This window comes from Drosophila biarmipes, chromosome 2R (assembly GCF_025231255.1).
Source record: "Drosophila biarmipes strain raj3 chromosome 2R, RU_DBia_V1.1, whole genome shotgun sequence".
NCBI lineage: Eukaryota > Metazoa > Arthropoda > Insecta > Diptera > Drosophilidae > Drosophila > Drosophila biarmipes.
The window spans coordinates 5,303,374-5,330,010 of record NC_066615.1 but is presented as its reverse complement, the minus strand read 5'-3'; the positions used below and the strand labels follow the sequence as shown (position 1 = coordinate 5,330,010).

The 26,637-nt window shown below is 46.3% G+C and overlaps 1 protein-coding gene and 1 long non-coding RNA gene across 4 annotated transcripts in view; one reads left to right on the top strand and one right to left on the bottom strand.

Moving 5' to 3' along the window:
* Positions 1 to 6,192: 6,192 nt before the first annotated feature.
* Positions 6,193 to 26,637, bottom strand: part of LOC108029570 (nephrin) — a 58,737-nt gene continuing 38,292 nt past the window's right edge. For all 3 annotated transcript variants that reach the window (XM_017101928.3, XM_017101926.3, XM_017101927.3), the window contains 4 exons: positions 21,111 to 21,265; positions 19,356 to 19,467; positions 15,220 to 15,401; positions 6,193 to 10,173 (listed from right to left, as the gene is read on the bottom strand). In XM_017101928.3, coding sequence (XP_016957417.1) covers positions 9,547 to 10,173; positions 15,220 to 15,401; positions 19,356 to 19,467; positions 21,111 to 21,265 — 1,076 coding nt within the window. In that variant the 3' untranslated portion in view covers positions 6,193 to 9,546. The remainder of the gene's footprint in view (positions 10,174 to 15,219; positions 15,402 to 19,355; positions 19,468 to 21,110; positions 21,266 to 26,637) is intronic.
* On the top strand, positions 19,291 to 19,869 carry LOC127011084 (uncharacterized). The gene is made up of 2 exons (XR_007764139.1): positions 19,291 to 19,522; positions 19,609 to 19,869. It is a non-coding gene; the product is annotated as an uncharacterized LOC127011084 (long non-coding RNA).

The following is a 26,637-nucleotide window of genomic DNA, read 5'->3' as shown; positions in this document are numbered from 1 at the left end:
TTGAGGGCATACCCTACTATGTTATTATAGGAAACTCATCGTTCTAGTCTATCATGGGTAAGAACACCTTTTTTATTATATTTTACAGATTTCATATTCTGTGAAAGCTTCAAAGGTAAATTTATTACCTATCCGCTATATAAAATCGGCTATAGGCGATCAACTGGAAAGTTTTTAAAAAGACTGACAATTTAACATAATACATAAATATTTCAAAGAAAATACATATACTTGAATACAACATTTTAAGAGTTCTTTTAGCGCAATGTTTTTAAACTGGTCTAATATGCCTAAGTGCTCAAAAATAATTTCAACTAAATCGTTAAAAATAAATGTTTTTTTTGGAAAAGTTGTTCTAAATTTCGAATCTCCTAAAAAATTTGGAATTATTACCTTGAAATATTAGTATTTCACCTTTATAAAACCAACGACAAAAACAAAAATAACAAAATTTAATGAGGACAGTTTAATAAATAGCCAGAGTTTGCAGTAGTCTAAATTGCCGAATACTGCGATCCCAATGCTTTCAATGAAGGAAACCTTACTGTTCTATTATTATTCTATATCTATTATAAACATGAAGATAGCCAACATGTGAATCAAAAACTGCGCTGCGTGACACATATGTATATGTATATTCATCGCTTTCACCGGCAATCAAGATAATTAAGTGGTTCGGATTCGGCTAATCAAATCTATCCCTGATTTCCGCCTCCTAGCGTGGGAACTCGTTGGGTGTCTAGTACGTTTCTGGGCAAGTGCCAGCGTTACTTTGTCGACATGGCGTGCTCGACAAACTGGCAAACACGCTATATATTTAGTGGTCGCACTTATATTTGGTCGGTGTGCTTGTGGACTTGTGTGCAACATGTTGCCATTCGTATACAGCGATTTCCCGAGAGTCCCGACGACGACTCCTAATTAATTGCTCGCTGGTGCGTGGGATGCGCTTATCCTTGGGCGAGGACTTCCCCGTCTTCCACTGATTTCACTGGCGGCGCTCTGTCTGCGAGGCGGGGGAAACGGGCACATGGATAGGGCGGCCATCGGTAATCCAGGGGTCCGGTGGCACGCCATGCCGACCTCCGCCTCGCATCCGCCGCGCCGTTTTGCTGGACCGGCAGCTCCCGCACAAAGCGCCCATATCTTTGGTACCGCCGTGGGTATATGTAGCACACCCGGCACACACAGGGGATTGTTCATTAGGAGGTGATTTTCTTTTTTCGAACTGAACCGAACCGAACCGAACGGAAGATCTTAGACTTTGAAAGCCTCTAGCGATTCGATGGCTTCAGCGGTGTCGTGTGTTTATTTTTGGTCTCCTCCGCCAGCCGAAGAGGACCCGAAGACGCGGAGCCGTTGCCGAAGGCGCACACATGTCCAAAAATATCACACGCAAAGGCCTGGGCAGCGCACAAAACTAGAGCACTTTCCGAATTTTCATCAAATTGTCATATTTTACTTATTCGAATCGTCGGAATTATAACTGCAAATCTTATGCAACGCGCACACCACCGCGACTTTCGCCCTGGAGCCCAGCTCCGCCACGTGCTCCGCGAAGGCGCGTGGAGAGGGCGGGCTCCGCCATGGATTTTCCACGTTTTCCACCCATCCTCGGCTGCGCCGCACATATAGATTCTATACTCGATGCTGGCGGGCCAGCAGAAGCACGGCGAACTTACTTTTCGTGTCGATATTACTCTCTAGACTGACGACGAGCCCCGTCGGCGGCGACTACGAGTGCAGAATGATGAGCGATGGGCGGCGAGCAGCGAGAATCGCCCGGCGCTCGGCGAGCACAAAAGCACTGCGGCACGCAATACGCAGCAGCCGGCACAGTGGTCGAGCACGCGGAAACGGGCATACTTTCTTGGGACTCGAGTGCGGATCTAGTGTATGTGGCAGGAAACCCATAGCGTCTTGGATATCAAGCAAAATGTAAGAATAAAAATACCATCATAATTGATTTACTTACTTATATAGTGCCAGCAACTAATTACAAGCTTCTTTCGAACACATTAATGTCAAATCTTTCACTTACATTTAGTCAAAAGCCTAGATCCACTTTAACATGAACCCTGATTTCCGCATTATTTTTTACTCATTTAAGGCACAAATCTTGGTAAACTCTTGTATAGCTGTTTACCCTTTAAAGAAGTATTGATTGAATAGAAATTTTTTTCACTTTGGTTCCGAAATTACGCCCTAATTATTGAGGCATAAGCTGTTTTGAAATTCTTAATTTGTTAATTTATTAATTAGTTTATTTTCTTTTTTTTTTTTTATTTGTAATTTATTTATTTTATGTACTTATTTTAATTTTTCAAATAATACCTTACATTGCTGTTCTAATAGACATAATCACCTTTCCTTTTCCATCTTGTAGGCGTAGTTTAAGACTGCACCTGTACACCAAAAGGGTTGACTTGTTTGGTGTTTGGTGATTACGTTCCCGAGGACACTGTGCGGCGATTCTAGCCCGAGGCTATTCTCGCCGGCTGGCCGTGCTCGCCTGCATATTTCGCCTCGCCTCGCCGCTTGTTGCTTGTTTGGCCGACATCCTCCCTTCGCGCTCTGATTGCTTCTCTTTGGGCCTGGCTATTTAAACCAGCTGTTTGGCAATTTGGCTCGGGAACTGCCGAGAACATGAGTCTGGGGCGCACGGGGAATACAAATAAAAACATTTCGTCCGCGAATCTTAAAGGTTTCCGATATTTCTTGTGTAATTGCCAACGCCTAGGAATGCTTTTTTACTTTTTGAGTGCCTGCCAAGACGCCGGGACGTTCGCTCATTATGATGCTGTAATAGACGTGGTAAAAATAAATCATATGTGGCCACCGACAGGCGGCCAAAAATATCTCTTCATTCAACTTGAACTTGTCGGGCTGGTAATGAATGAAATCATATTTTGCAGTCGCATTCGCTGGCGCTTCTCATTGGCTTCTCTTAGCTGACTGAGTCAGCGCCATTGGCTTGGGTGCGGTGCGTTCAGGCGGAACAACTTGGGATATTTTCTATGCAGACGGAATGCTGAATGGGGTGAATGGGCCAAAGGGTGAATTGCAGCGGGGCAGGGGCAGGGGCAGGGGCAGGTTGAGGGTTTTCCCATACGAACAATGCGGCGTATGCGTAATTTGAATTATTGCGCTTTTCATTGAGATTCCCTACCAGCGTTTTGCCAGCAAGACCAACATGCACTACACGGGAAAATAAAATCCCAAGCTTTCCACGGCCGCCAGTGACACATTGACAACCACATTGAAAAGCTGCGGAGCATATTAATCGGAAATACAATTTGTCAGAATTTGCCAGCGAAGAAGACCTATTAGATAATTTATCCTCTCATGTACAGGCGTGTTTCTGTTTTTTCGTGAATTAAAGCCCATTAAGTTTAAATTAAGTTTGAAAAAGCAACACACTATATCTACACACAGTATAGTTTCAAATGGAATTTTCGGGCCTTAGGTCATACATCATTTGTGCAAATTGAATGGGAAATAATTTATGAAAGTTATGAAAAATATTCTATTTAATAAACATGAATTTTCGTGTACACAAAAAAAAGGGTTTCAGAAAAAAAACCTGATAAAATAAAATTTTAACATTAAGTGCCAACACTAAATTTTTAGATAAGCCAACTATGCGTTTAAATACATATTTATTTGAAAATTAAAATGGTTTGTAAAACTGTAAGCTATTTCGTAAACTGTTTTTGGTAGAACAATTAGAAATCAAAAAGTGGACCATGACTGTAGATTATATCTTACCGTGCATGTGACGGGCTGTTCATATGGGCGTTATTTTCCCACACAAATTAGCCAAGTGTGAGGCTGCACTGTGGGGCTGCAGGGCACCGATAAACTTCATTGCTTCGAAATTAATTCTGCGCAAAACAATGAGCCCCGGCAAAGAAATCGGGTCTTCTGGTCGCCTGAACTGCCTGTCGTTGCAGCCGAGGGGATGTACTCGTAGTTGATTCCGGGCTGCATATGCGTGCCGGAACCTCCACCTCCGCCTCCTCCTCCTGCCGAGAGCCGAGAGCTAAGGATCCACATTATTGCGCAGGCAGGCGGAAAAGAAGAAGGAGAACCCCAACTTATAATCGGCTCTTTCTCTATCTGCTTGTGTTTTGGGTCAGTTGGCCACAATTCATTACCGAGGAGGGTCTGCGGTTCCGGCGAGGAGGCATTGCGGTGGCTCAGAGGACGGTGTGCCTATGCGTGCGGCCTCTTTGATTGTCAGCCGGCAATTTCGCCAAAGGCATAATTGCTATCTATGCCCATTATTGCGGTCCCAGCAGCTGGCCCCGTTGGCTGCCATCCCATGTCGCCTCCTGGAGAATGCCAAGCTGCTAAATTTAATGATGGAATTGCTCGAGAGGCTCATGTTGCACACCGGCCCGGTCAAGTTTCGTCCTGATAATTTGCAAATCCTTGCGTCAATGGCCATGACAATGATTATGCCGACGAGAAACTTTTCGGTCGTCATTGTTTCCTCAGTGTCTTTGTGCCTCGGAACCAGCTCCGCACTTGCACCACTCATCCCGCCTTAGCGCTTTCTTTCTGCCCAAAAGTTTACCAAACAAAACTTTTCCATTTACTCGGCCAGATGAACTGTGCGAGTACTTGTGACGTGCATTTCCACGCTGTCGCCACTGAGGTTTGTTCCTTTTGACGGCTCCGGTCGCCGGCCAAAAAAGCGGTAGACAAAAAAGGCCGGGATGTGGACAGGGGAGGCGTTGTCACCTGCATTACAATGAAAGCTGCCAGCGGGAGAGTTACAAAGTCGAAGCTGTGATGCCCTTCTTCCAGGAGTGTCCATGTATAAGGTTCACACTCCTTTTCAAGGGCCTGATCATAGGTCCTTCTCGGTAATGCTGTCTTATAAAAAGTTTACAAAAAATGAATTTATGTGGTCCTGTATAGCATCCAAAGAAATATTTAATCTCTCAAGACTGAAAACTTTTTAACATTAATAATTTTTTCTTATTTCAGATTTTATGATTTATTTTATTATTTCTATTCACCTTTTCTGCTTTACATTTAGCTCTGCTCACATTTTGAATTACTTTTGGTTTTTTAAGAAGTGCTCGAAATATGAAAGAATCGCTTTATCGACGATTGGGTTAGCCGCCCATAGAGAACAGTGGGAATATATATATTTTTTTGGTGAGGTGTTCCCAGATTTCAGTTCGAAACCAAATTAAAGTTTAACCTTCAGTTCTCCGCTGCGGAGATATATGTATCTTGGCCAGCTGTATTCGTGGCTTCCCTTATTATTTTAGATCCATCCTTTAGCTCTAGCTCGTTAGGGAAAATCGAGTACTCCGCCGGCTGACAGTTGCCGAGCTACGGGCCACGGTGCGAGAAAGTTTCGTGTCCTGGCAGCTCCGCCCGTACTTACTTGCCCCATCCGGCCATTAATTGAAGGCCCATCATGGCCAGGCTTCACTTGTTTGCCGTTTGTTGAATCAATTTGCGGCAACAACTGATGAAGCCGAAGTGGATGTCGAAGCCAAAGCAAGAAGTGGCGGAGGATGAAAGGTGGACGTGGGCCGCGAGTGGGAGTAAGAGCGGAAATGGGAACGGGAATAAATCAATCAATTGCAGCAAGGAATGCTCTTGGCCACGCCCAGTGCGGGGCGAATTTTATTTGCCCTCTATTTGCGCCGCTGCCATTGTTGTTCCTCGACGAGCGAACATACATACATACATTTCTTCGCATTGTTTTTTGGCGGAACTAATTAACTTCCATTTAAATGAAAAACGAGCTGCGATTTGTGCCCATCGAATGAGCGTCATAAAGTCAGTCAGGGGAGAATAATGGCCCGGACGGAGTGTACGCACACATGTCCGTGCCCGGCAGAGCGTTCAATGGGCCGTATACGTAATTTGAGGCATCCAGGACCCGCCCACGCCCGCCGCCCACTGAGATGCTGTTAAAATTAATGCCAGCTCGTAAGTTTTACAAGGAATTCAATTTTTTGCACCACACCCGGCAAGACGGATAGTCGTCCTGCCCTCGGAAAACTTTGGCTCGCCGGGAAAGTGTCTCTTCTCTGGGGCTGGAAAGCCGTCGTCCTTTGTTTGGGTCCTGCCGCTGAAAATTGATTCGAAAGTTTTGCCATTAAAATGTCCTTTGTGCCGTAATCGGTTGGCCCTTTGTTCCGCAATGGAAATGCATTCGTTTTGGTATTCATCCTTTTATGGTTTTATTATTCATTTGTTAACAGATCTTTTTAAAAATGCAGTAGGTTCCATATGCATTAATTTTCATAGGTTGTCAATAAATTTGTTTTTTTGTTTTTCAAAGAACTTGCTTCTTCTCGTTTTCGATTTATACAGTTTTCTGAGTGGCGGCTTATGCTTTGAGTTTATGAACTATGCGTTTAATTTATTTTCTTTTTTTTCGAGTGAACTTACGCCTTGTTAATTATTGTTTTCCTCTCGACTACTGTACAATGCCTTCAGTTAATTATAGTTATCGATTTACGCATACAGACTACATAAAATACATAACTCAATGATTTCCACAAAACATTCACATCCATGGTAAATAATTCGCTTTATACACACGCACACTTAGCTGCATTAAGTTTCGATTTCGATTTAACTTTCATTAACATTTAACATTAGCCTAGGTTCGGTATTCAAGTCTTGTGTGTCGTCGCCTTCAGCTGCTGCTTCAATTATGCTACGTTAAAGTCGAGTGCGGGGACTTGCAAAATCATACATAGAGACTCTAATTCAATCGAACAACAATTAAACACAGCAAGAGCGAAACAAGCGCACACATAATCTAGCTGCAAGTTATCTTTGTTTAACAAATATCTCTTTGGCAAAAGTACAAATCGAACAACTTGATTTCGTGTTTGTTAATTGTTTAAACATAATTATCTACAATAAGTCTTATTGAATTCCCCCGACAAGTGAGCTGGGCTTAAGCTTTAAAGTTTAAACTAATGCGTACGTGTAATTATAAATACGTATGGTGGATCAAACCAAGGGCAATCGACAGGACAAGCTGGGGAAGACATACAAGATTTGTGAAGTATCTGCGAACTTGCAGACGCAGTTGAGGACACCTTTCCTTCGTGGAGTGTTGGGTTCGTGTGCAATCAAATAGTTATCCCTAGAAAACAGCGAGTTGGTTATTCCTATGTTTACGTGGGGAACTCCCTGCCAAGCTCCGAACTTTTAGAACTCTTGGGTATGTGGGGACAGGACCTAAGAGTTACGAGATGCGAAGTTGTACGCTACGTTTTACATCTATGAATTGCAATGACTCTCCGTGTGTATCGATATACCTGCATTTGTCCTTTTATCGTTAATTATTTATCGCTAGTCGGTAATTGTTAGTTCTTGCTTTCGTCTTCCGCTCTGTGGTATTGTACAATTTGATAGGATTTGGCTTGCTGATTGAGTAGTGGTTCGAAATGGTTTGGCTTAGCTACTTAGGGCTACGATCCAGTTAAATGCTAGTTATTAATGCAATTTGGCAGCACTACTCGCAGAGTTGAGTACAAGCTATACATTCACATATCTGGTGTGGAGGGTCCCCCGCTGCAGCCCTGTCCTCGGCCACTTTTCCGGGAAAACACAACAGGTTTCGCCCGGCTGCCCACTATAATTCTCCGTATTTTCCCGCTCATTTAACTTTTATCTGGCCACTGCCATCGCCATTATTCAATAGCGGAAAATCCCACAGCGGAAAAGTACACCCATGTGTGCTGGCTCACAGAGCTGCCCCAACCGCTTTCATTCTTAATCTCATCCTCAGTTTTCCGCGCATTTTTCTTCATTTCCCCAGCCATCCTCCTTGCCATCGCCTTTGTCTTTGTCTACGCGTGCGTTAATTTCAAAGATAATTTCACTTTTAATTACACACTCTGTGTTTGCTCAGCGCCCCACCTCCCGGAGTCCTGGAGTCCTTGGGCCCCCGAATCCTCCGCCATCTATGCCCGAAATCAGGGCATTTATTCATTTGCGATAATCCACTGAGGACTAGCAGCTGCAATAGTGCACTCCCCCGGTCCAGACCCGGATCCGGCAATTACAGCCAAATGAATATTAAAATCCACACAATGCTGCTGGCAATTATGCACGACGCTCGAGGATCTTAAGAACTTGGCTACAAAGTCAAAGATACGGATGAGGATATGGATACGGAGGGGTGGGTGGCTGGAGGAGGGCGTGTGCAGAGCTGAGAGGTCCTTGGGATTCCGGGATTCTTCTGGTCTCGAACTGGCAGAGCTAATGGCAACGCAGGCCAGGATTGGCATGTCACGCTCGCTGAGCTGCGACGAGTGGCAAATGAAAACTGTTTATGGGCGGCAGCGCCACTCGAACGCCAGTTGGATAGATAGATAGAGATACAGGCTGCGTCTGCATATAATGGCTACGAGGGCGTGTCCGCCTCCCATATCTGCGATATGCGCATTTCCATGGAGGGATTGACTTGGGCTACTTAAGACGCTGGTAAACTTAAATTCCACGGCGTAACATTGGCGAAGCCTTGATTTTCAGTTCACATTCTTTTAAAATCACATGAAAGGTTTTATAAAAGCACTCCATCTGCTTTGCCTTTGAAGTCTTTAGCTGGAGATCAGAGAGATGTGTGCTTTTAATCCTCCTTAAAGGAACCTTCCTAACTGAAACTTCTTTTTCTTAACTGTGAAAAAGGGAAATTAATTATGAAAATGTTAACGTTTCCCAGATTTTCAAAAATAAATAGTTTTTGAAAACAGACTTTTCCCCTTTAAACTTTTACGTGTCTTAAATGTTTGTGTGCCGAGTGGTTGGAGTTAAGTAGGCTCCACTGTGGCTTCGGCCGGATGTAGTCCCATTCCCAGATTTTCCAGCTGGCCCATTAAAGGGGAGGTGGCGAATCTAGCACTCGGATCTGGGAAGGGGGTCGCCGAGCAGCTAGCGGCTGTCAACCTTCAACTTTCGACGACCATGGCCGCCGGCGCCGGCCAGGGCAATCACGTGCCCAGTCGACTTGAGTCGAAGCACGCCCCTGGGAGCTGTCAAACGGCTCTGGACCGTTTCGCGTCCTCCACCCAAGGAGATTTTCAAATTATTTTCGCCCGCTTCCTGCTTCTTCTGCTCCCTCTGCTCCTCCTTCTGCCGGCTAATTAGTAAAACTCTCTACGAAATTATGCTCACTCCCCCAGTGACTGGGACCCCAAGAATCCTTATCTAAATAAACACCCACATTGACGGGAAGCCGTAAGAACTGGGTGGAAATTTACATAAACTAATTCGCTGGCTGATTTGAATAAGGTAATGGCGAGTGGATGTGGCTGCCGGACAGGGGACACCGGAGGAACCCAGATGCCGAAGAGAAAGCTCCTAAACTAGCTACATCTTGCGAGTAGGTTGGCTACAGATACGAGTACGAGTACGCCGGATAGGAATAGGGATAGGTGTAGGCGACGTGGTTGCTCAGAACCGGGGCTCACTGCCGGAGAGGATCCGCACGGTGGTGCTGCAGCTGGTGGTGCTGTTGCTGCTGCTGCTGATGGCCCCAGTTCCCGCCTACAGCTATACGAGGTGCCCGTCCGCATCGGTGTAGGCCACCGGGATGCCGCCGGCCTGGCCAACTCCGCCGAAGCTGCTCATGCCCATCGCCGTGGGGTCAAAGGCGCCGCTGGTGGTCATCAGCAGGTTGTTGCCCAGTCCACCGCCCGCCGGCGGCATGTTGAGGATCTGCAGGCTGCCCATGGCGGACGACACTGGGACACCCACGCCCACTAGGCTCGCGTTGAGCAGCTGCTGCTGCTGCTGCTGCTGCTTGTTCCGGTTGGGATCCTTTAAGATTCCGTGCGGCTGGCGGGGCAGCGTGGCGGTGGCCGCCGGCAGACTGCCGTTCAGGGTGGTGCTGGTGGTGAGCGTCGAGGCGCTCAGGTTTACCGGGTGCAGGTCGTGCAGCATCTGCATGGGGCTACCGCCCACCGTCGACGTGTGGTGGGTGACGTCGGGCTGCGGCACGCCCACCACCCCGCGCAGAATACCCCGCCGCAAGGTGCCCGATCCACCGGCCACCGCTGCCACCGATCCGTTGCCCATGAGCGTGGCGCCTCCGTTGGTGGCCAGCGAGGTTACCGTCATGGGCTGGAGGTGCGCCATGGGCATCGGCTGGGCGGTGAAGTCCAGGGCTGCTGGGTACTCCTGAAATTTAATGAAGGGTACATTTTTATAAGAATATAATAGATACTTGGAAGGGCTCCCAATAAATCATAAGTTTAGGTAGATTTTACTGTCCCCAAAAAATAAAAGGAGATACTAGGGGAAGTCATGTTCAACCTACAATAATAAAGAATTATGTTTTGAATACAACCAAACAGATTTGAAATTGACACCTTACGAGTAAGTGTACGGTGTATTTCGTATTCGTTCTGTTACGGAATTAAAGAACATTAAAATGAGCAGAGAAATATAAGTAGCTTGGGGTTCTTTCCTGAAGTCTTATATGAGATTCGATTTCTGGTTGCTGTTTGTTGTAGAAACAACATAACTTTTACCAAAACACAATTCGGTTCTTAGAGATTTCAGGAGCACACCGAAATAAAATTTATTAAAAACTGTTAAATAAAAACCTTTGATTAATTTGTAGCCTTACGCTTTTCTAATTAACTTTAATTTGTCATCGAATTTGAAATATTTTTTCTTTTAGCTTGTGATATTCTGTATATTATATTTAAATAAATCAAATCATAAATCGAAGTTTAACTTCCGGCTTGACCTCGATGGTTGCGTTATTAAGCCGCTCCGCTGCCGAGTGAATCTCAGACTTCTTGGGAATTGCAATTGATAGGTTGTCACCGTCAACATGGTTTCGACCACACTTTCTGCTTTTCACAAGGACTTTTTTGCCAGTGTGGATTAAGTTTGCGTAGGCTTAGCTAAGCGGCTTCATCGCAGCTCTTCGGCGGAGTAGAATTGCTCTGTTGGCGCAGCGGCAAAAGTTTTCCCATTAAACTGTCGCCCGAGATATGAAACAATGAGGGGCGCAAACAAAAGTCCGCTCTAAGCCGAGGCTCAAATACCCTGGACCTGGAGTCCTGGACTCGCGCCGCGAATCCTTTGGCTACTTTTCCCTGAAAAGACGGCATTAAAGCGAAGATTGGCACTAACGATGCCGTAATTATGACAGCTCTTTCTGCCAGCGCCCGTGTACAATACAACTTCCTGACAACTTCTCGACTGGGCAACTCGGAAAAAGTGAAACAGCCAACTGTCTGCGAGTGGATTCGGATTCCTCCAGTTCAATTGACATGACACTTTGTGCCAGTTGAGGAAGCCGCGCCTGTTCCGCATGCCAGAGGTCCAGCTGTGCGGGCCAAGTTTGCGACTTGAAAGTTGTACGTGCTGCAAACTTGGCCCGTGCACCTAATTGGAATATTAAGGGGCATCGAGTACCTACGATTGCGGAATTGAAAACTCTCGGGGATTAACATGGCGCTAGGACATCCAGCTACACATTAGGAACACAACACTCAACACTGATTAACAAGGCGGCGGCGGGGACATGGATCGGGATCGGGAACGGGATCGGGAGGAGGTCTTAAGTAGACCAGGGCGGACATTTTGTATCAGTTTACAAAGTTAAATTGTCTTTAACGAAAACTTGGGGACCGTAGAGCTGCAGAGCTAAGCCAAGGCGATTTGGGGGCTCAGGATGGGCCGGGACGTAAAGGGTTTTAGCTTGCCCTGTACGAAAACTTTTGGCCACTTAAAGGCTTTTGTGTGCCAGCTCGCTAATTCTCGGCCGCAGCTCATTATTGTTGTTACTGCCGGAGTTGGAACTTCATTCCGGGTAAATAGAATAACCAATTGGCATCTCCACACTGGCCATAAAAATAAACTTTCCACATTAAGGCCAACGGAGCGGCGCCGGCGGGCCAAGTCTATGAATCCAAGGAGCCCCTGGAGTGGGACAGGGAGCGAAAATTAAATTATGGCCCGCTAGGAGTGGATCCCCTTATTTATTTAATCGGCTTCAGCTGCGCACTTTGGGCCCGCCCCATGAATTTTAAAACAAAACACTCGCGTATCCCGCTTTGATGACAGCCACAGTGCGTAAAGTATCTGACGGATACTCCTCCTTTCCCCGGCTTCCCGGCTTTCCCGCTTTTCCCGCTTCCCGCTCCTTTTGCAGCTGACAGCTCAGTGGCAGTCAGACAATGGGCCAGATCCAGATCCACATCCAGATCCCGAGCTCGCCCGCACGAAAACTAATTGAATTTAAAACTGTGCAGAACTCAAGTTAACAAAGTGAACCGTAGTTAAGTTGTCCGGCTGAAGTCAAGTCCCTGCCCTCCGGCTGCTCCGGAGCCACATATGCACGTAGTCCACATAGGGATTCCAACTGCGTCCGGCAGTCAGCATTTAACTTATCAACGCCAGCCAAATGAAACTCGAGCATTTTCGGGCTAACGTGGTGGGCTGGGGTGTGTGGACCTGCTGTTCTCTGGCCTTGGAAGCCAACCAAAGTTGGCAATAAAATACAAATTGCCGCTTAAATAGTTACAAGCTGGTTGGACAAAAACACCGCAACGGATAGATGAGTGGGTGGGCTGCCATTCTCGATCCGGCTTTGCCTGGGTGTGGCCACAACTTGTTTTAAATTGCATTTACTTCGGGCCACTTTGCGTGCCAATGAACGGGCGTGGGCACGGCTGGGGAGCGGGAGCTGAGGTCCTTGAGGCGCTGGCCCAGGGACATCCTGTTGCTCCGAAAGGAAAATCAATCAGCTGGCTGTTGTCTCCTTTCAACAAAGAAAATGGTGTCTAGCCAAACAGACACATCGTCTCATATGCTATTATAAAAATCTAGATGAAAGTATCGCAGGTCAACTCTTTGCTTGGAAAATAAACAAAAGTGGAAAAGGGTGCCTACTTCAAACTGAATAAGCTTGTCAACTCAATTTGCACATTATTCAGGGCTTTGTTAACCCAAAATCAAAGGAAACTTTGTGAAGTGCTTACTAAAAAACATTTTAACTCCAAGGTACTAAATATATTGAAAGAATAGAAAAATATATGTGTACATTATATTAAAATAAAAAGAAACTCTATGTTGGTGATTGAAATAGTCTTCTGGCCAACAGTATTATACTGAAACACTTCAGTCTTGACTTAAATAAATAAAGCTTGATGAACGAAATGTACTGCAGCTGCTGAACTAAATCAAACCCCATAAATGGCGACTGCACAGCAATACATAACTTGATTAAGGAGCTGCTCAATCACTTTTCAGCGCTTTGTGATAAACTGGTCAGGCCGAATGGAATCCACATATAGTGCAGACCCGTCCCGGTTCAGTTGTGATGGGCAATTATGGTGGCCCGGACGGAGGAGTTCCGATGGGCAGCTGGGCCTTACGCGCGCCCTTCCTCGGGGACTAATGTGCAAAACGATGCGATGCCCTAACTTTGTTAGATGGCCATTTTGTTTTGTTTTATTTCGCTCGGCGAGCTCTCTTTTTGTCAAGTTTTGCAATTGAAATTTAATTTGATTTACTGTTATAAATTGTCCTTATTCATTTACTGTCTGCTCGGATACGTGGCACCGCAGCTGGCTGAAGCTGAAACGGAGACAGATGCTCTTCGAAAAGTAATTTAGAGCTGGCCAAATGTTTTCGGGAAGCCGCACAGCGCAGCGGAGGGACTGCCTGCTCTGTATATTTTGTAATTTTTCTAATGATGTTTATCAAATAATTCAATTTGGCTTCCACACAAAACATTTCTTATGTGAAATGGCAAAAGGCCCCCGCACACAAAGCGGAAGGAGTGGCTGCTCCACGGGCCATGGGGCGAAGTGAAGTGGTTTCCGCACATATACATGGACATACATATGGGATGTCATTGTTGACCAACTAAACCGAAATTGAATTTTTCTCCCTGGTTGACTAAAAACCGCAAACAAAAGGTTTAGTCCCATGTTGGGCGATGGCAAAGAACGATGACGGAGCACTGGCTACTGGGATACTGGGCTGCCGGCAGTGGACACTGGATTCTGGATACTGGGCACTTGATACGGCCACTCTGCTCCACAGTCCACAGCCCACGCCCACCACATCATTTAACTGTGTACTCCCTGGGAGTGGGGCACAATTGAATAACTTAACAAATCGTATAAAGCCCATAAACATGGTCAACTGCTAGGCATAAATATTATTATATTAGCTGTGCAGCCAGATGGTGCTGCGTAATATCCCCTGGATATTACTGCCATCCTGCTGCTGCTGCACTTTTCTATACGCTCCCCCACCTAATTTATACAATTATCGGGCGTCAGCCAAGTTGAGACGACACATAAACGGGCTGACTGTCATCCCACGTCGGATGTCGTCTTATGCTGTCGCCCTGGCACCCCTTTAGTGCCAGGAGTCATCAAGTCCGAGGGGACGCTGATTCCCTAAAAGGAGCGTCGGAAACATAAATTCCGAAAATTGATTTCCCCATGCTTATTGTGAAATTTGCGGAATTTATATTGGCAGGCAATGCGACAAGCGCCGAATGTGTGGCATCCGCCTTGGAATGGAACGGACATCGCTTGTCCTTGACTGGCTGCGGTGCTTTTCGGAGGTGGAATCCGGGCTCCAACTGGGGGACAGGGTGATAGGGTGACGGAGGGACAACTTTGCCCGGCACTGGCATTCCCACCGCTTTATGAGTGACGCGGGCCAAAACTTTGTCGCATCTGTGGGCGTTCCTCCGTCGTAAAAGCCACGCTGCCAGCTGCCGTACGCGGCGTATGCGTGATATTAAATTGTTGCCCGGCGAAAATAATGTTTACTCTGCGCGCAGTGCAACAACGCAGTGCAGTCTGCTTCGAGGGGCTTACTTATAATGCTTTTAAGTTTGTCATTTGTCTCTACAGTGTTGCGGATTATAAAAGTCGAAGCGCGTTAAATGCCAGCAGGGAGAAGATGCACTCTATGCTCCTCGCCCAGATCGATACATGGATTTATGGACCCCTCGCATGGCGGATGCAAAGTGCCAAGGGTCCTTCGTAAAACTTTGGTTAATTGAGCGCAATAATCCAGGCGGCGGAGGAGGGGAGTCGGTGGGGGAGGCGGCAGTGCCAGATGGCAGCGGATCAAAGAAGGTAACTGCAGATGCGGGCAATTAAGCCTGCATCTGCCGTTCGTTAAGCTTGGGTCTTAGCCAAATCCCGCCTGCGAATCGCGGGGTTCATCGATCTCACTTACCATTGGCGGATAGGACAAGTATCTGTCGCTGTTCATGTTGTAGTATGAGCCATCTGGAGGCGGCGCTGGCGACGGGGACGGAATATAGACGCCCTTGCTGATTAGCATCTGATCATCCCGGGTCATGTGGATGGCGGCGCTGCCGTTATTGTGCCTCGGGTGCGGCAGTGTACAGGCGTTCACTGCAAAAAATACAGTATCAAGTTAATATGTGCTTAAGTCAAAGTGAGCTCGGTTTATATGCATTGATGCTGTTTTTTTGTGGCCAATAAGCCCACTTTAGCCTGCTCTGGGTTGATTTTAATGGCTTACCAATGCCCCCGATTGCTCTTCTTTTTTGTGGGGTACGTGCTGCGCTCTACTGATTATTTTCCTATATTTTTTCCCACATTCACATATATGGTTGTTGCTATGGCTTAAGCTTTGATTGCGACCATAAGCGGGGCACGCCGTTTGGTCGGCCAGCCGGAGTATGCAAGACGCATTCAATTTTCATTTTTAACTGCAAACGACGGGCTAAATATTCGAAAAACATGCTACTTTGTATACATGCATGCTTTCAGCTCTGATCTTATTTTGGTATTGGACTTTGTAGTTTTTCTAAAATGTTCTAGTTTGCCATGTTAAAAGTTCTAAAGAACACTAGCAAGCCCGCAGAAATTTAAAAATGATTTAATTATTACTATTTCTAAAAATTTAGCATATAAACTGCAGTACAGAGAATTTTGGCGCCTCCGGGTGGATGGACGTTGAATGGAATCTGATTGTCTTACGACTCATTAATTATGAAAGTAACTTAAACTAAATAATGAATTGAAAGCAATTCATTTTAAAAAACAAATTGTTATTGATTGCCTAAAAACGAAATTTTCCTTGCATATATTGAGTACAATTATTTTTGGCGCCCCTGGGTGGCCGGACATTAGGATAGGATCTGAATGTTGTAAAATTAACCGTCTTTTAAAACAAATTCTTTATACAAAAAGTATTCTTATTGATTTCCTTATAAAGTATTCTTCAAGCGCTTATCAAAAGAAAAAAAAAACACATTTTTGACACCACCGAGAGGATTTTCAAGGGGCTCTGAATATGTTACAAAAGTAACTTACAGAAACATTATCTTTAAAAACCATTACATTTTACAGAAAACTCGTACGGACTTCCTTCTTTGAATGGTATTTCCTTCTTTGAGTGGTAACTGGAACCCACCTGTATAAAGGTATGTGGCCAGCACATGCAACAATTTGCGATTGGTTCTGGCCCATTTCGTGTGCAAACGTTTGGAAAGAAGGAAAACGATGGCCATTAATTGCAATGCTTGCGACATTGCTGATAAGCCAATCCAATAAATATGCAAATGTCAATGGAGTCTTCAGTTGGCCATAAGGCCACCTGCTTGGGGCGTGACAAATTGGCCCGACATACTGCCACGTTCCGTGAAAAGCGAGCGACTGTCAACTGCAGAGGCGTGAAAGCCGCAAACGTAACAAATTTGTAATTTTGTAAAATAGACTGTGACATCGCTGATATGCCGTGGGGTGGGTGTGCCCTCAGCCCTCGCAAGGATAATTTTCCAGGAAAAGTTGGGAACCTGCGGCTGCCTGACAACGACAAATCGAAGGAGGCCCTGTGGTAGACCTGAGTTTGGGCCTTGTTCATCTTGTGGCTTGTTTACTTCCGCATATGTGGCCGTGTTTTCCAAAAAGACAGTCACTCATGAATTATAGATTTTTCGATCAGCGCCGTATTGTTGTGCCGGAAAGAAGAGTCGAACAATGAACTGTATGTTTGTTCCCATTTTGGTCTGCACCAGCTTGATAATTGTTGCCCGGGTCAGGAGCTCTAGCTGCCTAGTTCCCCAGTTCCCAGTTCATTTGATATTAATAACGTTGTGCCCAGCCGGAGTCGGGATAAGAAATGCCTCACGTGAATCTGAAAAATAGTGGGCCGGTCGTGAGCTATAGTCAGGGAAAAGGCTTCAACGAAAGGGGTTTAAAGAGGTTTCAGGGTGCTAAAGGGGCTGCACTCGTTCAAGGTCAGAAACTGGGTCAGAGGGCCGGACTTGTTGCTTTTTGGCCTGCTCATTAACATGGCAACGTGGCAAAGACTCTCATTAAAAGTGCGGCTTTCGCGCTTCCCCGTGAAAATGCATAAATGGTAAATGAAATTGCAACTGCTGGTGGGGTGGCAAAGTGGAACCCCTTAGGTTGTCATCCGCTTATTTTTTCGTTTTTTAGTCATTTCTCTGCCTTCCACCCATCACTCGCTTCCAATTTAAATTCAACAAAAAACTCTGATAAAAAATGTGACGCCAACTAACAAAAACAATTTCCGCTTGCCCCGCCCGTTAAGCTCATGTGCATGCCGCCCCCAAGCTTTTCCCGTTGGGGGTGGGCGATGGGTGATGGGTGCACCGCCCGCCTTTCCGCCCGCATGGAACAACAGCCTTGGGCTCGCTTGTTTGAGATTCAGCTTCCGGCAAGCATTTTAATTTTTCGTGCCACGTGGGGATTCTTTTGCACTTCCCTCTGCGGCTCTCTCTTCTCGCGCCCGTCTTTCTTCCCTTTTGCGTTCTTTCTGCCTTTCTTCGCTGCCTTTGTCTTTGTTGTTCTTCTCCCTGGGCGTGTTTTCTTTTCAGCTCGTTCTGCCTGGCTCTTGTTGTTGTTTCGGGCATAAAGAAAATGGCGGTACTCACGGACACCCCAGATGTACATACATACGTAATTATGCGTGTCGCCGCAGAAACCTCGAGGTGGAAAAGGGGTGGCGGGAGGACTTCTGGGTGGCAAAGAGGGCGGCGGGACCTTGTCTTCAGATCATCTTAGGGATGAGCCCGTGAGGCGAATAGGTCGGAATGTGCCTGGTACCAAGGGATCCTCGAGTTTGGCGATTGTAAGGTTTGAATATACAGATTAATGCGCTTGACGATTGATTATGGACGATCGCTTTGTAAAATATTTTTACAGATGAAGGAATACATTTAGCGAATGTTCATCTGATATAAAATCGAATCTTGAAACAGATGTGAAAATGAATCACGAACCCACCTCTAACTCACCTATTTCATCAGGAAAGTTCCCCGCCACACTTATTTGTGGCATGACCAGGGGAATAGAGCTTTCCAAATTTCATGCCGTTGACACAAGGTAATTGTATTTTTACGCCAGAGTCTCGGGCACTTTCCCTTCTGGGGATGAGTTATGCAGCTAATGTATTTGTATTATTCCAACGCTTTTGCATTTAAAATGCATTTTCTGCTTTTGTTCCGACTGGACGGATTGTTATTGCAGAACTCCTGTTGTTCTTACAGCTTCGGTGCTTTGATAGACCGCCACGGTGTCCTTTGTCTGGGTCTCAGGACCAGACTGGGTCTTTTCCTCGGCTATTATTCTTCCATTTCCATTTTGCTTTCCTTAAGTTCTAGAATTCGAGGCTTGGGTTTTTTCCTAAATTAGCGCAGGCCGCACGTGATTTCGATTCCGCCTCAAGCGATGTACACACAAAGTCTACGGTCTGCCCTCACACATCCCTACGTCCGTCAATTGAAAATCTAGACTGACAAAAACTTTGCTCCTCAATTACAATTAAGATGGAGATGTTGTGCTCGAATTGAATTTTCGGACCGCACACCTCCCTCCTTGCCCCAAAAGCTTCGATTTCGCTCTCTGTGTATTTATTTCCCGCTTTTCTTTTTCCCTTTCCAACATTTGCTTTGATTGCACTGCAATCATGGCATAAAAATCAAACCAAAACGAGTGCAACGCAGGGCAGCCGGGCGTTAGAGGGTTCAGGGGTCTCTGGTCGGTTTGCTGACGTCCTGACAGCGCGTGCAAAGTCCCAACTTTGTTTTGCCCAAAAGTTAATTATCTAAAACGTATTTCTGGCGATTTGTTTGGTACCGGGAAAAATAAATCGTTATAGGGAAAATATAGGATAAGGTATATATTTGAAATTCAATGTATCTTTAATAAGATGGCTGGGAATATTTCAAGACAAAAATTCAGGGAAATATAAAGGAGTCAATTGGAAAGCCATTGAAGTAACCACAGAACATAGGGTCCTGTCCTTTAACATCATTTTATTTCACCAAATTTCCCCTATCCAAGTGTCAAGGGTTTTTTGTATTATCAACTTACCAATATTATTCGGATATATAACTGGCAGGGTGCCATCCTTTTGATATCTGGGCGGCGGCATATCCGAGCCCTCGACGAGATACGTGGACGCCGCCTTTTTGCGCGCCTCGTCCTGCGGATAAGGAGGGATAGGAGCTGAGTTAAGAGCGGCAGATGCGACATGGCGGGTATATATCAATTTATATTCCCATTCCCATTTGAGTAATGCCCCGTAATTACTCCTCACTTTGCTTTTTGGCATACTTTGGCAAAGGCGTTGAAAGTCGTTGGCGCGTAATTGACAGCCACAATGACAGCGGCGACACACGGACGCGAGGACAACCAGGACAGACGGGACGACAAGGACGAGGCCCAAGGACACCCGGGATCGGATCGGGGCTGATTTATAACACGCGCGGTCGCAGTTTACGCACTTTACATACTTTTACTCCGGCTTCTGCGGGTTAGGCAGTTGCTGCGGTTTTCCTGCCGCTGCAAGATTACGCCGATAATAAATGATTTTAATAATTTGAAACGATTTGTTTGAAGCAGCTTCCCGGTCCCAGACCCGCGGATTCAAGAGCCAGACTCGGAGCCGCTTTATTCTCCGCTTTGGCCCACTCGCCGGCTCATCATTATCATCATCAGCGTCGCGTAATTAATCACGACGTCTTAGCGACGACGTCGGCATGCCGCTTCCGTTTCCGCTCCGCTGGTCTGGACCTGTTCTTGGGCTTAATCTTGGTCGGGTCTGGTCTGGCCGGGTCTGGTCTGGGCCTGGTCTGGCACTTCCTGCCCTTCGCTCGGAAGCTCTCGGTTCGAGCATTGGCCTTAATTGAAAACCCAGGGCCGCAGGCCAGGGGATGCCTCGGACGACCCCCTCAATATTAAGAGTTAGTCAGACTTCCCTGAACCGACTCAAGCCCTATCATGCCTTAAATTTGTTTTCTTGCTTATAAACTTCATTGTGGCTGTGTTAGAGCCATCTTTGGAGTATTTGTTTCATCTTAGAAATTCACCTGAAGCTATTCGCTGCCTCGTCGTTTTCTAGCTTTCTTTGCCAATGCTTATAATGTTTGAACCAAGACATTGAACGGGTTTTTATTAAAGGGGAACTAGGACTTTGGGATACCCATAAAAATCTTCTTGGTTTTTAGGCTTAATAAAAAAACTTGGTTTTTCTGTTAAAAACTGTTTAAAATTTTGAGTATTATCGGTTTTGAAAAACAGTTTCATACTAGATTGAAAAATTACAGATTCTTTCGTTTTAATGCAAATACGGGCATATTGCTATATTTTTATTGACCAATTTCCAATATTTGCATTGGAATTTCTAAAAGCTCTTTTTTCAAATTCGACTAATTTGTATGGGTGGGGAAAGATAGAAGCCCCATATCTGAGTACACTAACCATCGGAGTTTCTGAAGTGCGTTCAAAATAGGTGTGATTGATAAAAGACCCGCCGAGTAGAAAGCAATATTTAAATTGAATGACTTCGGGGAAATCGCACCGTTCTCCGTCGGTGGAAACGCCAAGTGACGCCCCTGCGCTGCAGGACAACTATTTAGCAATGGAAAATGCCTAAAATGCCAGACGATTTTCCACCGCTGGCTCTTTCCTTCCCCTGATACACCCCCTTTCCTTCTGTTGGTTTTTGTGCCCATTCGCAAATTGCATATTCATGCTCATGCAAAAAAATGGACAAAAATGGCAAAAGTTGGAGAAAGAATAAAACCAACAAGCAGTCGGTTCGTAGGTAGACCCGTGAGTACTCACAATGTATTCCGGCTGGCTGCTGCCCTCATTGGAGTAGGACTCGCTCTTCTCCGAAACGCTGGACAGCGTCTCGCCGGTGACGGTGTCATTATACGAACTGGGCGCGTACATCTCGATGGTGGCCGTTTTTGCCGGTTGATTTGTAGTTTCCGCCACTGTAGTCCAACGCCGGTGCCGGAACGCGATCGGGAACGGGACGGGACGGAAAAAGAGGAGTTCCGACGCCACGAGGAACGGCCAGGTATGCGCACAAATATTGAAAAGGTGTAATTGGCAGTGACATCCCGAAAATTGATGATTCGCAGCGGTGCCAGGTGGGGATTGGGGCACAGGACACGGGATAGGGGGTTTTGGGGTTTTTGCGGGCGTTGATGCAGTGCGCCAGAAGGTGGGTATGAGGTGGCCAATTGTGTTGTAGTTGCCGGTTCAGGCAGTGCAAATCAAATGCAAATAGCCAAGATTGTCAAAGTGCCAGAAACAGGAGTGGATATTGGGGGGTGTGGGTGGATAGTGGGCGTTTCCAGGAGGTCGGCGGGTGTTTGCACGGTACGCAGGCACCGCGTTAATTATTCACATTTGTCGCAGCATTCGTTGATGTGCATTTCGATGCCGGGCGGGAGAGTAAGGCACACCGGGAAATACAAATGAGTTGACAGCCGGGCAAAGGTAAAATGCAATTAAATGATTTATGACACATTTTCCGCAGAAGTTAACACGTGTTTGCCGCAAAGTGGAGTCCATTATTGTAGCACATTCCAGTCGTCAGCCGGGGGTATATGGAAAGTATATAAGAATGGTGAACATTATAGGATATATTTTAAAGGTCGGTCCTGGCTGTTGCTGCTGCTGCACGGTTTAACTTGGCCTTTAGCTTTTCTGGATCTAACCCTGTGTGAACTGAAACTGAAACTGAACTGAAACTGTGGGGTGGTACTCTTCCCTTTGAAACAAAGCAACAAAATCATACGCAAGAAAATAATAGTTATGTTTCATCCCACCGAGAGCTTTTCTTGAATACTTTAAGCTTTTGTTGTTCCCCGGCGTTTTTCCTGGCTGCCACAGAATTTATAACGATTACGGGCTGAGCGGAGTCAGCAGAAAGGCAAAAGCCATAGACACGTGTGGCTCCATGTGACCCCATTCACCCAGGTTCCTGCCGATGCGATGGCGATAGGTAAATGGGCAATGGCAAATGGACATTGCCCTGCCACTCAGCCGCTATCGCCGTCATTGGCATCATCATCGTCCTCAAGCTATGCAAAGATATAATGGTCCTACGCTTTCTTAATAATACATTTCCCGGGCTAAAGAGGAGGATATATGGGGGCCTGTGCGGCACGTCCTCCGGTTACGTGACATGCGGGGACTATTAGTCGATAAAATGGCCGTTTTCTGTTAATTTGCACAAGGAACATTGAATGTTGGGGAGTTATCAAAATTACTTTATACACGTTTATGTGCTGTTGCCAATGCCCTGCTGTCGATGTCGGTGTATAATGAATATTTAACAAATTGCAGCCGAATATTCGAGAGCAAATTGCTTTGTTCTGTCTCCATTTCGAGTGCGTTTCTGCTGTTTGTTTTCGCTGCCGATGCTTCAATTTGCATTTTTTATGATTGACCAACATTCGTTGTGTTTTAATTCATTAAACATATGCACACACAACTCTGGATCTATGCACTTTTGTGTGGGCACTCATAGGGAAAAAATTAAAAATTGAAAATGCATTTAAAAGCTGGGCCGCACTCCTGAACGGCTCAGATATCTGTTCCCGGCCTGCCGATGACAGGGCCCTATACATCTCTCTGGTTGTGTGTAGCAGGAATGTGTGTGTCCTGCGAAAGCTCACTGATTTTATGGCTTAGCGAGTTAAAAACATTTTTCGGCATTTGTCAGTTGCTTTATTTATGACGCAAAACGGGCTGCAGGCGGAAGGGCGTTTTGGTGCAGGAACATTTAAAATAATAGACCTGGCTTTAATCAATTAGGGCAATTAAAAACACGACCGCTGCCAACACGAGTGTGTTTATTTGGATAGAGAGACGGGGTCATTATAGATGTAAACAAAAGTTTAGATGGGATTGAAGGAGAGTATACGAGGATGGAGGTCCCTGGACTTTGATGTTTTTAAATTTCATGGAAATCTTAGTTGAGTTTTCCACTAATATTATATATTTTAAGGAAGGAATATTTCGAGACAACCTATTTAGATCTATTGTATTCCGGGGTTAAACATTTTTTCAACCAAGCGTTGCAATTTGATTTGTAATTCTAATCTTCACATTTAGGGAACATATTATATGCTTGGTTTATTGTTAAGTTCCACCCCTCAGCCTAGTCTTGTACAACTATAAACAGTCTATAAAGTTTTTAAAAGGCTAATGAACATATAGAGTTCTCTTTGAACGCCTTAAAAACATAGCCAAAAACTGCTGAGTGCGGAACCACATTTTTTAACCGCAGTGTATGCATATGAATATGTTTCTTGAAAATGCATAGATTTGATTGTGCTCAGCATGAATATTTCATGATATTTAAAAGCCTTAGTTTTTGATGTACTGCTCTTCGGTTTATGCCTCCGAGCTGCCAAACACTACACAGCCCAGCCTAAGCGCGATTTACCGGCAAACTCGTGGTCCAGACAGACGGATGGCAGAGCGTGTGACCTCTTGGCAGGGTATTAACGGCGCGCGGGCGGGCTTATCGCCCCCGACGTTCTGGTGACCCAAACAGATGGGAAATAATCCGCTCCCACGTTCCGCCCGCTGTTTTCCTTGTTGCCAGTGCACTTTGCGGCTCCGCCACGCCGCACGGAGATTACAAATTTTGCACTTATGCCGCGAAAGCCCGACCGGATCTCTTTCTATATGCGTATCTACATATATATGTGAGAGTGAGGGCGCGGCTTAGACGGATTCTGTGGTCATCTGGGCACGTTAATGACGGCGACGTCTGCTTTGAAGGTCTTTTCTGGTAAGCCCTCTGTCCTGGCAACAGCTCTCAATTATTCGCCGGCCGGACTTGCGGTATGCCGCTGTGGATTTCCCGCTTTGTGCCATTTGAATGCCGGCTGCTGAGCCATTCCACGGCCCCGCACTGTTTCTGGGTCCGGCGAATTTATGAACTCCCGTTCCCCGCCGCAAATGGATCCGCTTTCTCCGCCCCCGCCCTCGGCCTGTCATGGCCAGTTGCCTAAGCAGCAAACTTTTCGACATTGCTGAGCCAGCCTCTGGCGCCCGGACCCCTCGATTTGGCCAGATTTCCCGATTTCCCTGACCACGACAGCCTGTGCGCTTATCTCCCCGGATTCGATGTCGCAGCTCTCTCACGCACGCCAAAGCCCCAGTTCCAATCCCCACCCCGACCCAGTCCCAATCCCCTGGTCCCCGTCAATTGTTTAAAGAGTGTCAAAGTCAAGTGCTCGCCAGTGGGGCGGCCATCGGGATTGGGGGACGGCCGGGCCGGCGGTGCTGGAGGGGCCTATGGAGTGCCCGGCTGGGTGGTCTTATCGCTGGTGGCAACGTTGGCATAAAAGTTTCGCCCCGCCAAGTCGTAAAAGTGTCGCACTCAACTATATCCCCAAGAACGGGTTGCGGGCCATTTCACTTTGCGCCCTGCACTCGCTCTAAAGTTTTGCCCCAGGCCAAGAGATAATACACCCTCGGTGTTGATGGGTGCTCTCTAGTTCCTATTTGGGTTGCAGCAGAAGTTGGCACTTTTTTGTGCCCCAAATCCATCGCCATATGGGCCTGCGCCCCTGCCCCCTAACTTTGTTAACCACTCACGAATGTCCCGCACCAATTGTTTGATGCAACTCCCCTTTGGACTTTTAAGTGGGCCGTGGAAAGTGCACTTGGAAAGACCTTTCAGTTCCTTACAGCAACTAGGAAAGAAAAAAATCAAGAAGAGGTAGAGGGAGTGCTTGTTAGATCCTAAAGGATAAGAAAAATTATTATGAACTGATTTTGATTTGAAATATTTAAATCCAGATGGCAAGCAGTGCTGATTTAGTTACTTTTACTCATTATAAAATCAGATCCCACATTCTGGGCCAAACTTTTGCCCTCAGTGTAAGGGGCCGCGCGAAGGGCAATAAACATTAGAGACGGCGCTATTCGGGATGTTCCGGCTCAGGCCCAGCTCATACGAGAATGAAATATGTGGCACTGGGCATTGACTGTGGCTGCGGAGATGCGATGGTCACTGCCGCTCCTTGTTCATGGCGGCTGTGGTCGATGACCGGCAATGGAGTGGACGGAGGACCCGGACTCCGGATGGAGGACGCCGGCCCAGGGACGACCAGCAGTCGGCGACGGAGCTGAACCACTGAACCAGCTGCCAACCGCAGACTTTTGGCATAGTTTATCGGACAGCGACAACTACAGCGAAAGGCTTCTTAGGCGGCCTCTAGTGCGGTTGGGCTTCTGGCTTGCCGAAGAGTCGGCTGCTCGTTCGGAAAAGGGTCTGGGCTTGGGATTGTGTTTGGGCCTGGGTTCAGGAAGATATAGGATGAGATGGCTGGGCGGCGGGATGGATTTCCCTTCTGTGCGCCATGCGGCATTTTGACACAAAGGCACAAATGCACATTAAAAATGCATATCCGAGGGCTGCAACAAAAACACAAGTCAAGTTTCGCCTGCGAAAACATTGAAATATGCAGAGAGATATCCCCCGACAGGGTTCTCCAACTCCCACTCCCATGCCCCCACCTCCGCCGGCTGGCCAACGCACAGTTTCCCTGACAACTTCACAAAAAAATGGAAAAAAGCGAAATGGATGGAAAATTGTGAGCACTGAAAACGGGAAAAGTAAAAATCCTTTTGGGCATTGTCAGTTATCGGCTTTTGACAGGGATAAGGGGATGGCGGTACGGAATCGGGATCAGGAACGAAACGGGACTCCCCTCTCTTCCTACCTCCCTACATTGTCATAAAAATGTTGTTCCTTCCAGGAGGGTTCCCTCCGCTCTTCGTTTTCGTTGCTGTGTTTGTTTGCAGCAAGACTGAAATATGAATTTTCTTTTGTGTGGAGCGGGATTGCATTCATATCCCGGCACTCGCCATTTGTTCAACTGCGCCGCACTGGCAACGAAAGACAGAAATAATGGAGTCTGGCCCGGCCCGGGATTCTTAGGGAAATTTCTTATTTATGTCCTGCGGCTGTAGTTCATGCTACTCGTGCTTCCCGTTTGAAAATGTCAAAAAATAACTGGCCCACATTTTGTTCCCCGATTAAGTCAGTTTAGTTTAGTTTCGGGGCGTGTCGCCCCCCTTCGCTCGCCTAATGAATCAAAAGTTTTCACTGAAAGAGCCCGAGATGTTAATCAACTCATAAGTCAAATGTTTACGCAAACTGTATGACAGAGCACACATGAGAGAGCTGCAAATAAGACACGATGTTGTTCTTATATGGTGCCAACACCCAGCTTAAACAAGAGTCTGAAGGTCTGGTTTCAGAACGATATAAAATGTGGAGCTATGAGCACACATAAATTTTGCATTTTCGGAACTTAAATAATAGGAAAAT